The following is a 16,343-nucleotide window of genomic DNA, read 5'->3' on the forward strand; positions in this document are numbered from 1 at the left end:
ATTTTTGTTCTTATAATAATTTTTATCTAGTTTTTTAAAAAAACTTTTCACAGAACTCAGAAAGATAGATTTAAACAATTTAAAGCAATTTCATGATAATAGTGTTTCTTTCTCCCCACTCTCTCTTGTTTTATTAGCTCCATTTGGTCTGTGAGGAAATGAAGGTTCATGGAGATGAAGCGGCTGAGCCATCATTAAGCAGTTAGGGTCTAGCATAGCGCTGCCTCCCTCTGAACACCCTCCTTGCTCGGCTGTGATTTGCATTCTCCACAGAAGTCCATGCTCTTTCTTACTTACTCCTAGGTCATCAGCAGGGACAGACATCTGGAGTCTACTGTATTTACGAGCAATTGCCTATCAGATCCTTGCTCTGTCTAGAACCAAGAGCTCCTAATGGAGCCCTACTGTGGGTCAGGCAGGCTCTGTGAAGGTTTTGATGAATGAATTGGTCTCTTGGAGCTTTTCTTGCAGAGGCCCCAGTTCAGTGCCCAGCATCCACATGCTGACACATCTATAACTCCAGTTCCAGGGGATCCTGCGCCCTCTTCTGGTCTCTTTGAGCTTCTGCACGCACATGGTATGCATAGACTCACACAGGCGCACACACATACCCATAAATTTTTTTAAAAAAATCTTGAAGAAAAGGAAGACCTGGTTACTGAGCTTACAGTCTGGCCTGGCAGACACGTCCATAAGGAAGTGTTTAGTGACATCTGTGACAATTGCTGGGAAGGAAAGGACAGAGTTCTCTGAGAAGTGCTAGCAAAACCTCCCTCAGGCTGGGTGGTGGGGAGGCATCTTTCAAGCTGAGGCATAAATGAGGGAGAGGTGTAGCTAGGTATGTGTGCCTGTGTGGTACCTGCGTGTGAGCAGCAAGTGCATGTATGTTCTTGTGTGTAATGCACATGTGACTACACCTGTGCACGTGTGTGTATGCATGCATGCAAATGTGTGTGTGTGTGTGTGTGTGTGTGTGTGTGTGTGTGTGTGTGTGTGTAAAAATGTTATAAGGGGGGCAGAAGGAGGAGGTGTAGGCAGCAAGTGAAAGGTCAGTAGGGTGCTGTTACTGCAGGGATGCAGAGATGGAGGGCTGCATGGGTAAATGGATGGGTGAAGGACTGGATTGATGGGGGAGTGGGTAGCTGAAAAGGAAGCAAGGGATGGCAGGATGGATTGCTGAATTATGTATGTTTATGTTTCTATGCATACATGTTGTTTGAATATATGGATAGATGGACTGCATGTGGCTATGTATGGCTGTTTTATGTATAGGTGAATGGTTGTGTATGTGGAGGGATGTATATATGTAGAGTAGGGGTGTGTGTGTGTGTGATGAGCTAGATGGTTGGATATGTTTTCACACGTGTGTGGATGGCTGTAGGTGGGCATGCATATATATGTTTACAGTGGGATGGGCAGAGGAAAGATGGGCTTAGCTTTGGTCTTTAGTTTGCGTAGATCCCATCCTCTGCCCCTCTACTTCAGAGTCCCTGCCTCACTGTGACTCAGGCACAATGGCATCCTCTCCTTCTTAATGTCACATGAGCTTTAGAATCTGCGTGGAGAGCCCCAGGCTCAAGCAGGCAGCATCCATTGTATACACGTGCCCTTTTCAGCCCATTGCACACATCCGGAATGTACTGAACTGAGCTGGGGGAGGCCACTGAGGAGGCCAGCCTGCCAGTGCAGGATCTTGGCTGAGGAAGGGAGGAGGACAGGCTGGGTCCAGGTCCCCTGGGAACTTTCTTGCTCTTTGCTAACTTCCTGAAATACTGCTAATCCATCTACCCACCCACCATGTTATGCCCTGCAGGGCCTATCCAGCCTTCCAGACACACTTCCCCCAGAGCAGGGGACTGTAGGCCTCCGGCACAGTGGGATGTGGCCTGGAGCTCACTCTTGATGTCTTTGTTAGAGTTTAAAAGGGCTGGTGAGAGAAGAATTCTACTGTAGAATACATCCTTGCACCTACTTATCTTTAAATCATCAGATGAATCGTGCATACAAAATGAATATAACTGTATGTATAATTTGAAGGGGGAAAAAATCAACACCCCTGTCTGTACGCAGCACCTAGTTCAAAGGTCCGGACACTGTGGTTACTCGGTTCCCCTTCCCTGGCTGCCTCCCCATCCCATTCTGGCCTCTTCAGGGCAAACCTTTCTCCAAAATGCTGGGTCACCTACCTATATGTCCTCACAAATAGGGATTACTCAGGCCTTTCGTGGCTAATTAACCTATTTTAAAACATTCACCCATGGGCTTACTCTGTTTGTGGTCTCTTGTGATTTTTTTGTGGAGGGTGGTGGTGTATAATGGTTTTTTTGTTTTGTTTTGTTTTTGTTTCTGTTTTTGTAGCATTCTTCTCGCTCGGAAATCCTGGCTTTCAGTTCAGTCATCTTCATAGCTGCTGGGATTTCCCTGGGTCACATGACTCGGATGCTGTGCATGGCCCCCCATGGCCCTCCCAGGATACAGGCTCTGGGGAGACCTCTATTGCACCATTCCAAAGATGCATTTGCTGGCTGGAAGGGTGCATACACGGTAATTTGGCTAATTATGCCGCCCACTACTTCCCTAATCTCATCAATTTACCAATTATATAGGTGTATGCCTTTCACACGTGGTCTAGTTGCATGCCGGGTTTTGACAGTTTGGTGCACATGGCCAAACATCTCCTTGTGGTTTTATGTATTTACCATGAAAAGAACACCCATCTCTCTACCAGATCCTACCTCAGCCCTGCCTCAACCATCAATGACTTCCAGGTCACTCTGAGTGGACCATGCCACCGTCTGTCCCAAAGCTCCCAGATCTGCAGTCTATGTTCTGATGCCCTCAGTCGGCTCCACCCACCCCGACCTCAGACTCTCAAGTATACCACAGGGCCTTTGCACTTGTTTCCTGGCTTGGGATGGTCTTTCCTTCTGTGTGGTTCATCCACCTTCCTACCAGATGGCTCAGTTTCATGTTCTTCGTGGCCATTCTCCTTTATTTCATGGAGTAGGATCCCCGGCCTCTCCCCTAGCCCTCTCACATGGCTCCACTTTTCTTGGAACACATTGAATTCATTCATGGGCCTCATAAATGTTATATTAATTATATTACACTAATTGTATTGTATTATATAGACTTCTTAGCTTTCCTGGAGGGAGGGAGCTTGATGGTGTTCCCTGCTACGTCATCACTACTGGAACATTGCTGGGAATACCGTGGGGCACTCTACAGCAATTGCAGTCATTTTTTTCCCCTTCAGGCAGGGCACTGCCATGTTCCTGGGGTTGGCCTGTAACCCACTGACATCCTTCTTTTCCAGAGTCCTGAGAGCTGGGATGACAGGCATATGCCACTTATGCCATTCGTAACTGATGTAAATATTCAGCAATGGACGCTGGTGACAAACCTGTCACATTGCCCCAAGTGGCTGCACAGTCCCTGCTCTTCCATCCTTTATCCACACCCAGGATAAGCAGGCCAATCAGAGCATTTCAGTGTCATTCCAGCCCTCCTGACTACAGAGTGATCCTGAATCCCATTTTGAATGAGTAGTTGGTAGGACACTGATAACAAGGGAAGTGGGTCTGGCTCCCAGGACAAGCAGGGCGTTGCTATGCCCTGTATGGTCGAGATTGGCCTAGTGGGGTGAGATGGGATGGGATGGGGTGTGGGGGGGGTGGGGTGGGATGGGATGGGTGGGATGGGTTGGCAGGGTGGGGTGAGATGGGATGGGATGGGGTGGGGTGGGATGGGGTTGGGCAGGGTGGGGTGAGATGGGATGGAAAGTTCCATTCTGAGCATATCAGCGAAGTCTAGGGAAGGGGGAGGGGGCATCACCCAAGTGAGGGGAACAGAGAGGAACCCACAGTCCCTGGATGATGTGAAAGCCTGGCTCTCGGGAATCCTGAGTCTGGAGAGCCAATCCAATCTCCTGGCCATTCATCCCACTCGCTCAATGGCAGAAATTTATGGCGACTTTTAAAACACAAAAAGAGACTCTGAGTGGGGCCAGGGAGGGGGCTGGATTGGGGGAGAAGTTTTATTGACTCCGCTTAATTGCTGTAATTAAAAACATGTAAAGAATCTTTTTTTAAAAACCACCTTGCCATTATCATTAGTTGTTAGACAGCTGCCCTTATTAATTTCTCATTAGAACACAAGTCACAAGCCCTCTCCAGAGAGGGGCAGGCTGGGTGGGGCCTGTCAGCTCCAGGATCCCTATAAAGGGCACTGGGGAGCAAGCTGCTTGAAGTTACAGGACCCAGACTCTCCCTCTGCCCCCAGATGGGCACAGCAAAAGAGGGGAGGGTAAGCGATGGGTTGGGAGAAACAGCAGGTACCACCCACTCTTAGAATGGTGTTCCTGTGCAGGAAGACTGACAGACATACATACAGAGAAAACTAGGAGAGCATGTTCTCTTCTGCACTCACAAGAGGAAAGAACAGGCCAAGCTAGATCTTCACATCTTTACAGATGCATGCACACACACACACCTGTGAGCACACACACACACACACACACACACACACACACACACACACACCTGTGTACACATTTGCACACCCAAATCCATGCAGTGCATAGACACACACTTGCACGAACACAGGCACTGCCACGTGGAGGCAGATTGACCCAGACATATGTATTCAAGACACATGTGTATGTGTGCACACTTGCACAGAGACATGTTCATTCTCCTTACACACATGAACCAAAAGGCATTCAGCCTTTATGAATACATGTGAACATGCGCATATATTCACATGCACATGGACACACACATGGGGCATACAGTCTCTCTGGAGGCTTCCCCAGCTCCATGCCTGCAGGTTTCTGGGACATGATGAGAAGCTAGTATGTCCAATTCGCAGACCTTGGGCTGAATGTGCCCTATTGTTATGAATGTGGCCAACACGAAAATCAGAAATGTACTTCAAACATTATGAGATTTAGGTGTACGTGTATCTTCTTTTATAACCTGAATGCATGGTTCTTGAGAGTGAATTTTGTAAACGACAAAATTGTGTCAAAATGTCACAAAGGTGGGCATGCCTGGCACTAAAGAAGATGCCCCGTGGCCATCCTCCAGCCATGGCTGTCAGCTTTCTGAATCCCAGTGTTGAGATTTGGGCTTTGCTCTTAGGGTGTGAATTGAGTGGCCTTTGATGCTGGCTTATGGTGGGCCTGTCCTCCACTTTTGATTACGGCTGTTTTTCCTAATTATCACACACACTCTTTGACATGCTGTGAGGTTTCCTCTGTGCTTTCTATCCTCTACTTCTCTCCCAATAGCAGCCTCTCCTAGGTATTTGCTCCCAAGTTACTTTTCAGAGGTAGGTGGCTTCTCTTATAAAATCCCAGCACTCATGAAGATTTCCCAGACTTCTGTAACCACCAATGTGTCCTTGGCCAGCTTAAAAGAACCCAGAGTCAGTTTCCTTTCCAACAAGAAACAGGTCCTTCAGGAAGCAGGAGTTCTGGGGAAGGGATGCTGAGTGCTTTGGGGGTGGTAGCCCCTGAAGGACCTACAGTTCTGATACTGTACCCCCCCTTACCTGAGGAAGCCTCTCTCTGGGCTTTGGTGGTACTGAGGAGAAGGAGTCAACCACTAATGGTGGAGTAATGACCAATTACTCTACCCTCTGTCCCCTTGGTACTTCTGGGAGCCCCGGTACACCATTCCCTACCCCTATGGGGTTATTATTCTCCCACTTGAGGCATCTCCTGATGCCCCCTGAAGATCATGGGAACCCTATGCTCTGATTGAGCCAGGTGAATTATCTGGAGGACAGTAGAGTCAAGGCAACCATTGCTCCTGCTGAATGAGATAGAGGATGACAGAGTCAAGGTCATGCTCTTCTGGAACACAGTGCCAAGGAGTGCTTGGCTCTCCAGCCTTGGCACAGAGAAATGGTGGAAGCCACTGATCAGCCATGTGACTTTGGAGAGTTCCACTCTGGGCCTCAGTTCTATCAGGTGTAAAATGAAAGGACTGATCTGACCAAGCAGGAAGGACTCCACTGACTTATAACAGGGGTGAAAGGCAACAGTATTGGCCCATTATTGCCCCAGTCCCCACTGTACTCACAGGCCACCTGGACCTCAGTCTGCCGCTGTAGCAGGGCCCCCATCCGGTTACGCACGATGCAGCGGTAGAAGCCAGCGTGAGTGCGGTCCAGGCTGGTAATCATGTACCTGGGGGGACAGATGAGATAGCCAATAAGTAAGGTGGGTAGTTTTAGAGGTGTAGAGGTCAAGTAGGGCTCAGGGTCAAAGGTCACGATGTCACCTAATTCTGAATGAAGATTAGAGGATGCTCTTGGGCCATGTCATGGGATCCCAGCAAGGTCTTTACCAATGGGATGTGGTCTCTTCCATAGGTCACAGGACTTTGCTCATCTGTTCAGGATTCAGCTTAAAGTCCTTTGCTCTGCCCATAGCCACACCTCGCAGGGCTGTTCTGTTATAGGCTATTGTCCTCTCCTGCCTATGACTCACTGAGAAGACGAGGACATTTGGTTTTTGGCCAGGCACAGGGCTGTGCTGTAAGTATTAATCAAAAGAGACAGACGACAGAGGCAGGAAAATTTGCACATCTCCCCAAGTGTTCTCCATCAGCTCTTCCTTCATGCCACATACAGTGCTGCACATTGGAGCTGGGGACAGAGCCTCCTGAGCCAGAGCACTTGGCTCTTGTCCACACGCCTGACTCAGAGCCAAGCCCTCAGTCAGCTCATCAGGCACTTGCCACCCAAAGGACCACAGAGTTGGCATTGGTGGGCAGGTAGCAGGGGAGCAGGTGTATGGCGAAGTTGCCTTACAGGGGGGGGATGATGCAGGTCATCGAAGAGGCATTTACCAGAAAGACACCAGCTAAGTGGGATGGGGAGGCGGCCCCGAGAGATTACCTTTTGTATCCATAGGCAATGGTCTAGCAGGGTCCTCAGATGAAAGAGGAGTTAGGAGCATTGATCTCTCTCCCCAGTTCTCACAGACCTTGAGTTTGCCCAACAACTATGGAGGACAAATTCAAGGCCATCTATTTCCAGGGTATGTTAAGACTGGGTGGAAGAGCTCATTCAGAGGAGTTGCTAGATTTATAAGAATCTTGGCCTGGGCTGGGCGTTGGTGGCGCACACCTTTAATCCCAGCACTCGGGAGGCAGAGGCAGGTGGATCTTTGTGAGTTTGAGGCCAGCCTGGTCTGCAGAGCGAGTGCCAGGATAGGCTCCAAAGCTACACAGAGAAACCCTGTCTCGAAAAACCAAAAAAAAAAAAAAAAAAAAAAAAAAAAAAAAAAAAAAAAAAGAAACGAAAAGAAAAAGAATCTTGGCCTGGATACATCACCATTGTCATGTTCATCATCACTACCATTATCACCGCCTCCCACAATTAGCACCATCACCATGCCCACTCTCGTCCTTGTTCCCACCGTTACCATCACCGCCACTGCCATGACCACAATTACCACCACCACCATCACCATCTCTGCCATTATATCACCATCATCATAACCATTCGTCACCACTGTCATCTCCACCGTCACCGCCACCGTGGTCATCACCATCATCGCATCAACATCGGCAGAATCACCGTCACCTCCACCACCGTCACCACTGTCCATCGCCATTGTTGCTACCATCATTGCCACACTGCCACCATCGTGAGCATCATCACCTTCACCATCACCACAGCCACCACCACCACCACCACCATCGTGATTCCTACATCACCCTCATCGTTACCGTCACTCCCCCCCCAAGACCATCACCACTGCTTCATAACTGTAGCCATCATCACAATCCTATCGCTGCTATCAGGACCCCAATCATTATAATTACCATCTCCGTCAACACATCACAGTAACCGTTATCATACTTTCCCACTGTCATCATCGTCCTCACCGTGTCTGTGATCATCACCACCACCACCATAACCATTTCCATCCCATCATGATCACCACCACCTTCACCATCGCCACTACCGCTGCCGACATCTCCATCACCACCACCACCACCACCATCATCCTCTCCATCCGTCATCATGCTCACCATCCTCTCCAACGCCACCATCACTATTGTCACTATCATCATCACCTTGCCAATGACGGCACCATCAGATGCCTTTCATCGATTTCTCCATTTCACAGCAGTCTCCCGACTCTTGGATACCATGGACAAGTAGTACTTTAAAAACATGGATCTATGGAAAACTATCAATTTTTTAACTTTGCCAAGATCATTAAAACAAATTAACCAAAGAGCAAACCGAATCAAGCAAAAACCGTTGTAAAACAGAAAATAATAACGATATAAAGGGCTAGAGAGAGAAAAATAAATACAAATGGCTAGCATCCTTCCCCAAAACATTTTGGAGATGATAAAAAAAGAACCTTGATATAAAGGTAGCTTACACAATGATTTAAACTTTATGGGAAGCTTCCTACACTAGTGGTACATCAATACACTACCTGTACAGTTGAAATCTGTCCCTGCTGGCATTGGAGGGGCTTTGGCTTGATCCTCACATTAACACTATGGAGGGTACTTAGCAAGCCATTTCACAGTTCGTAGCATCAGGCACACCTTGGCACACATAATAAGAGGCAGGGTCCAGGTCCCACTGAGCCTGGCAGTGAACCAGCTCAAGGATGAGGCCACACCCCTAAGAGATCCACCTTCAATGGGGACTGCCCAACTCTGGTATATAACTGAGCATGTGCACAGCTTTCCTGGATTCTGCAGTATCATCCAGAACCGTCTTGTTTCTCTAGCCCCTTATCTATGTCAGCAGCCACAGGTCTTATCTATCTCTTGTTGCTTGTTGGGCAGATGGAAGGACCTAAGTGCTGGTAAATAGCCTCTTCTTTGTTCTCAACCCTATCCCAAGTACTTGTTCCCTGCTTGCTGTTCCACCCCTTCTGAACCAAGGGGCTGTGGAACAACTGCTTGGGTCTTTAAAGGGGTAGGATAACCCGAGAAAGTGGTGGGAGAAGAGGTGGGCTGAAAAGAGGATTTACTTTTAGAAATGGGTCCTGGAGGCCAGTGAGACTGCTGAGCAGGTAGAGGCCAGTGACACCTGAGGGCCCGAGTCTGATCCTCAGGACCCAAGTAAAGGTGGAGGAAGAGGATCCCTGACCTCCACATGTGTGCCAGCACAGGTGTGCTCTCCCCACACATGTCCACACATGACCATAATAAAGAAAAGTGAAAGAATGCAATCTGATATTGTTAAAAGCAGGGGAAGGAGAAGAAAGAGAAATGCCCGAGAAGTTCATGAAAAGATACTTGGCCTCTATTGCAATTAAAGAAATTGAAATCAAAGTAAGACCCTATTTGCATGTCAGATTGCTAAAACACAAGAATGGATAAAAGGGAAAGGAAAAGGGAAGGGAATAAGAGGAGAGGGGAGGGGAGGGGAGGGGAGGGGAGGAAAGGGGAAGGGATCCCCATAGGTTTGTTGGTGGCAAAAATCTACAACAATTAGAACATGTAAATTCTTTGACAAGAACTTGTGCTCCCTGGAGGTGGCTCTTTAGTTACACTTGCAACAGTGTGACAGAAAGAAAAATACATACAAGGATGTTCACCGTAGCACTCACTGCTTGTGGTAGCAGAGAGAAAAACAAAGAGAAATAGGAAGCAACAGACATGTCCATCAAACCAGAATTAGATCAATAAATGATGCTGTGGTTCCCGAGTGAGAGAAGAACACCTGTGTGGGATGAACTAGAAAAGTCTCCAAGACACCCAGGGCGAGGAAGGGAAATCAAAGCAGGGAGATGGAAGAGTTACATGAATCAAAATACAAATACAAGGTTGTGTGAGGGCTAAACAACCTCAGAACTGATGGTTAGGAGCAAGGATATAATGTATCCCTGGCTGTTAGAGTTACATGAATCAAAATACAAATACAAGGTTGTGTGAGGGGCTAAACAACCCCAGACCTGACGGTCAGGAACAAGGATATAATGTATCCCTGGCTGTTGCTGTTTGAAGAAGTGTTATTGAATTCTTAATGGCTGGAAACTGACTCAATAAAAGCCATCTAGATTGTCCCCTGTCCTCAAGTTAAAAGAAAATAGTACATGTTAGGACACCGTTTGGGTAAATTGAAACAGTATACTTATACTTATTTTTTTTTTGTGTGTGTGTGTACTAATACTCATTTGTATGTGCACACATGCACACATTTGTGTACACATAATCACACAAGTATTTTCCAGACAGTGTATCCATAATGCATTATTTCTCTTTTGGGAGAAGAATCCAGGGCTGAAGGTGGGGGAGGGACATGTGTACTTTTTTTTTTTTGAGTTAATGTCTTTCTATGTCATCGGAATCGTCTTTATCATATACATGGATTGCTTTTCCTTTAAAGATAAAGTTTAAAAAGTGCACTTTGTGCACAGAATTTAAGTACACATTATAAAAAGGCACCAAGGACTCATTCAAGCTGAATTTGTTTGCCAATGTCAGTGATGCATGGCAAAATTTAAACTTTAATGAAACCCAGTGTCTGCTGAAGACTGATGCCCATGTCCTTCAGGCAGACAGCCCCAGGTCCCACCCGGGGTCATGAGGAAGGACACAGGCTTTTACTTTGTTCCCTAACCTTTGGGGGATGCCCTCCTGTTTCCTCTAGTGGAAGGCAGGCATGCTCCCTAGCCCAGTGGTGCCAGTAACCTTGCCTTACTCCCCCCCACCTTCCTCTCCCTGACTGCTACTGCTACTGCTACTGTTCCAGCTTGGGAGACCTATTTCAGGCAGGTACCATTATTGAAATCAACACTTCTACACACCGCTTCTCTACCAGGGGAGCCCTGTGCATAGCACCAGAATGCAGCTCTTGTTGCCCGCCTGGGATGGGAGGGAGTCAGTTAGCCAGTGTCTTGGTTTGCAAACTCAGCACACACTGTAAACAGCCCCAATAGTGACAGTCACCATATTCATTAATGTCATTATGTCCCCTGCTGTAGCTGTGAGGACACATGCCCTTGGACCACAGCTCTGTCTGCTCCATTCACCTGTGGCCACTTGGCCAGCAGGGAACCGGAAGAGCCAGCCCTGGTTCAGGTCCATCAGGAGAGCTCACGGATAGAATGTCATGGATGAGAAGCTCCTGACCGTCCCTGCCACACCAAGAGGAAATGCTGTGAGGGAGAAAACTGCTGGGACTGTCCTGCAGGGGAGATGCAGGCTAGACATTCACGGCTGTTCATTTGGATGAGTTTCCAAAGCTTTTGCTCCTCAGACTCCCAATCTGTAAAGTGGGCATGATGGTGGCCATCTTGGATGTGAGCATCTCCAGGCACAGGGCATCTTCTTCACAGAAGCTTGTTGAATGACAGAGCAAATGTAAGGGCCACTGGTGGAAGGTTCTGGGATGACGTGGGGAGGCTCAGAGGGGAGGACCAGGAAGAGTACATGGTATGACCCCTGTTCTAATCACCAGGAGAGCACAGGCTTCCTTGCTTGGATTCTAAACCCTTAGCATAGTCGCTTCCCTTTGATTTTTCCAGGGGGAGGAGCCTGATCCTGACCCTGAACATCTGAATTAACCCAGCTTCAGTCCCTTCAAAAGTTCACTTAATGACAGGACTTTCTCCACACGAGTCAAAACTCAAAGAATAAAGTAAAGACATATGCAAAGAAATGCAAAGAAAAAACATGTAGTAGGCATCACCACCCTCCCAGCACCCCGGCTGCCTGTCATTGATGACCTGTAACCCATACAAGGAGACACTCACAGGCAGCCGCCTCTTTACACAAATGTGAGCAAATTCAATGTCCAATCCCTCTTTTATAATCAGGCCAGCCCGGGCCTCTGCTCTGTGACTACTACACATCTTCCTCTCGCCCCACCCAGCGCTGCCTTGGGCTTGGTCTCATCTGCAGACCACGGGGGACTCTTCTGGATGGAGGGAACTTTGCTTTCTCTCAGTAGCTGACCCAAGAGGGCTGGGGGCAGAGAGGCACAGGGGAGGGGCCTTGGACTGGGCAGGAAGCTACACCAAGAACCCACTCCCGTCCTGATGATCGTCAAAGTGCACGCCTCACTTAACTCCGCAGGGCCCCGCCTCTCAGTCTACTCTTTGTAGATGAGGAGAAGGGCTGGGGTAGAGTGTGCAGCAGAGCCATGGGGGAGGGGGACCAGGACAGATAATTGGATTCTTAAGAGACCAGAGACAAGAAAGTGAACAAATAACTGCCTCACAAGTGCTGCATCGGTGGAACACACAATGCCCTTTTTGGTTGGAGTCCTTGAGTGTCATGGTTGATATTTAAAATGATCCTTACTCACATTAAATAAGATATTTCAATTCCACGAAGCTGTCAGGAGCTGATGCGGACACCAGAAATAATAGGCACACTCTCCTTGTATTGTCCTGGTTAATAAATCACGCGCCTGGAGATGCAGACACTCACTCAGATGAAGGGTGCGCATGCACACCCAAGGAGCACGCATGCCACACACAGCGTGTACCCCTGCACGTCCACAGCACGCCCCAGCATTCGTACACACAAGTGTGCATGCATGTGTATGGTCAGGGAAGCCGGCAGCCTGCTAACTCATAGGCATACATGTGTACACACACTCACGCACACCTGCTCTCACTAGACCACCTTTCCTCATGTAAACCATGTATGGAGGGCCACCATGTCCCCTGGTGGTCAGCAGGGACCCTGTGCTTGCCACCTGCTGATCGACAGCTGAGACCCATATAGGTTGCAGGGTCAGTACTGGGTAACTGGGCTCAGGGAGCGAGCATTCCTATTCTCTTCCCATAGGGTTTTGTGGGCATGTACTTGAACATGTGTGTAGGTGTGTGCATGTAGCTGAATGCGTATGTCTTCAGCTTGCTTATGACACAGGCGACAAAGATAGCATAGGACCTGGCCAACTAGAGATGGAGTTGGATGGAGTTTTTTTTTTGGGGGGACTGCCGTGTGGGTGCTGGGAATCGAACCCAGGTCCTTTGGAGGAGCAGTCAATGCTCTTAACCACTGAGTCTTTGATGGGGGATATCCGAGCATGCGTGGGACTGGCCAGGACAAAGAACCTCATGTTACCAGCCATCTCTCCAGCCAAAACTCTTCCGGGAAGAGGGCTCTGCAGTTTACAGAGAGCCATGGACACATGCTGCGCAACTCACACCCTACAACCCCTGCCGTGGCTGTAAGAAACACTAGTGTCCTGAGGCCTCAACACTTCAACCCTGAAAAAACACGAGAGGCACATTTTTTCACCTCTGTTCCTAGGTGAAAAACAGGGCACGGAGACAGTAATTAACTTGTCCCGGCCACATAGCATGCCAGGGCAATGTGGCGTGTAGAGGACATGAGACCCAAATGGTTGTGCACAGAGTAACTTGGAGCCCTTCATTTCTGGGGCTCACTTGGAAGAATAGTTTGCCTGTGCTCTTACACATGGAGAACTGTGAACGCCAGTGGGAGGGGGCTGTTGATTAAAATAGCTTTTCTTTTCCTTTTTTTGAGACAGTGTCTCACCGGTAGCCCTGGCTGTTCTGGAACTCACAGAAATCTGCCTGTCTTGGCCTCAGAGTGCTGGGATTAAAGGCATGCGCCACCATACTTGGCTCTCAGACCCCTTTCTGCAGCCCAGGTTTATCTAGAACTTGCTGTAATTCTCCAGACTCATTGTCCGGAGTACTGGGACTACAGACATGACCAGGAGAGAGAGATGGTCTGAGCAGGGTAAGAACTGGATTGATCCAGAAGATGGTAATATAACGGAGGCTTGGGATGAAGGCGCTAGATGGCTTGTGTGAAGCTCTCACTGAGCCTTTTGAAACACATTAAATTATACTTTTATTTATTTATTTTGTGTGCATGGGCATGTGTGTGAGGTCAAAGCACAGCTTGCAGTAGTCAGTTCTCTCTTTCCACCATGTGGGCCAAGAAATGGAAAGTGTTGAGATGGCTGGGCACCTTGTGGTGGATGATAAAGTCACCTGAACTGAAAATAGCTTCCAGAAGCCTTAGCTCATGGAGTTGGGGATTGGGGGAGGGGGGAAGGATAGAGAAAAATGGAGAGAGAGAGAGGGAGAGAGAAGCGGAGAGAGAGAGAGAGAAGGAGAGAGAGAGAGACAGCGAGAGAGAGAGAGAGAGAGAGAGAGAGAGAGAGAGAGAGAGAGAGAGAGAGAGAATGACTCCCCTGTGTAGGAAGCACAGGGAGTCTGAGGCTGGCGGCATGGTAAGCACCCGAGGGACGATTTGGGAACAATGATTTCCGCTCTTCTATCTGAAGCAGCTTTTGTCTGGTGTTGTAATTCCCTCCCACATCTCAGGTAAGAGTCTGACACAGACTCAACTGGCTTCTGCAATGGCATCTGGGGAAGGATGTTGCCCTCTAGGTGGGAGTAACCTGTTGACGAGGAACCCATGGAACAGGACAGGAGCCTGGCAAGATGGCCAGTGGGTCCAAACAAGGAAGCAATGTCTGCCGAATCCCTGGGAGGCTAAAGAGGGTCTCAGACGGATATTCGGATAGTAAGAGACACAGTGGCTCTCAGAAGTGGGCAGACATGAGCATGGCAGGCTCCTTCTGAGTAAGGTAGATTGCCCTCCCAACATGACCAGGCACCTTGAGGGCTGCTGCTGCAGAACCAAACGGTGGAGAAAAGAGAGACTGGATCTGTCTTGAGCTGGGATTCCCACCTCCTCCTGGCCTCAGACACTAGAGTTCCTGGTGCTCAAGCCCTTGAACTCTTAGAAGTGTGGCCTCCCCAGTTTTCAGGCCTCCATACTCCATACTACAGACCCAAGATGACCTATCCTTCTTGGGTCTGTAGTTTCAGACTGTGAGACTTCTTGGTCTCAGAGTCTCATCTGAATTCTCACATATAGGATGATACACTATTGTACACACTCATGTCTTATTGAGTCTGTTTCTATGTTGAACCGCAACTCAGGTTGAACCTCAAAAAATGTACCATCTTCAGAACAGAGGGACAAACTGATGCTGGGTCAGGCAGCAGGGTCTGTTCACACACACCCCTCCTGGCCCACACAGGCAAGTGGGGGAGGCTGAGACTTCGGGCATACTGAGAATATCCTCTTGTGATACAGATGAGAGGGAAATATAGGCAGAAGTCAGCATTAATTATATCATGGGTGGCTGCAGCAAGCGGGGCTGGGTTGGGCTTCAGGGCCCCCGAAGAACCAACCCTGTTTCTAGGATGTGGAAGGCCCCAAACAGCACATTCTCAGGCTTGAGAAAACTTCTGTCTGGCAGCTTTGGGCGAGAGCAGCTGGTCCCGTCTCCAAATGCTGCATCTCATCCTGGAAGGCTCCTCTATATTTTCAGCCAAGGTATCTCCTCCAGAGCCCTTTCTGGAATCTCCCTGCCATCCCCCAGGGTCCTCTTTTGCTGGAGCTGGTGTGTTTATCACAACTTAATTTAACATCCTGCTTACTGGCACATGTCTCCCTGCTCTGGTTTTGAATGTGAAATGTCCCCCACAGGCTTATGTATTTGAATGCTCTATCCCCAGCAGGTGGCTGTCTTAGTTAGGGTTTTTATTGCTGTGAAGAGACACCATGATCATGGAAACCCTTATAAAGGAAAAACATTTCATTGGGGTGGCTTACATTTTCAGAGATTTAGTCCGTTATCATCATGGTGCGACATGGTGGCAGGCAGAGCAGGCACGGTGCTGGAGAAGGAACTGAGAGTCCTACATCTTGAACAGCAGGCAACAGGAAGTGGTCTGAGACACTGGGCATATCTTGAGCATAAGAGACCTCAAAGACCACCCCTACCGTGACACACTTCCTCCAATAAGGCCACACCTACTCCAACAAAGCCACACCTCCTAATAGTGCTACTCCCAATGAGCTTATAGGGACTGATTACTCTCAGACCACCGCAGGTGCTGTGTTTGTAGCCATTTTAGGAGGCAAGGTCTAGAATGAGGAAGTGCACAATGTAAGATGGGCCTGAATTAGTTACTTTTCTATTACTGTAATAAAATACCCGGGGAAAAGCAACTTAAAAGAGAAAAGGGTTATTTTGGCTCATAGTTCCAGAAGGATAGAATCTTCCATGATGGGGAAAACACTGCAATAGGCAGGCATACTGGCAGGGACAGGAAGCTGGCTGATCACGTTTCATGCATGTACACATACAGACACATACACAGAGTGAGTGTGGGGAGGGAGAGACAGACAGAGACAAAGAGATACAGACAGAGATAGACACAGAGAGAGATAGAGACAGAGAAAGACAGAGTGATAGAAGTAGAGCCTGGCTATATAACCTCAGAGCTTGTTCAGAGTGGCGTACTTCCTACAGCAAGGTTCCACAACCTAAATGTTCCATAA

The 16,343-nt window shown here is 48.4% G+C and overlaps 1 protein-coding gene across 2 annotated transcripts in view; it reads right to left on the minus strand.

Annotated features, from left to right (window-relative positions):
- Sdk2 (sidekick cell adhesion molecule 2) overlaps window positions 1–16,343 on the minus strand; it is a 277,455-nt gene that overhangs the window by 117,537 nt on the left and 143,575 nt on the right. For both annotated transcript variants that reach the window (XM_027425763.2, XM_027425764.2), the window contains exon 3: window positions 6,087–6,193. In XM_027425763.2, coding sequence (XP_027281564.1) covers window positions 6,087–6,193 — 107 coding nt within the window. The remainder of the gene's footprint in view (window positions 1–6,086; window positions 6,194–16,343) is intronic.

This window comes from Cricetulus griseus, chromosome 7, assembly GCF_003668045.3.
Source record: "Cricetulus griseus strain 17A/GY chromosome 7, alternate assembly CriGri-PICRH-1.0, whole genome shotgun sequence".
Taxonomy (NCBI): Eukaryota; Metazoa; Chordata; class Mammalia; order Rodentia; family Cricetidae; genus Cricetulus; species Cricetulus griseus.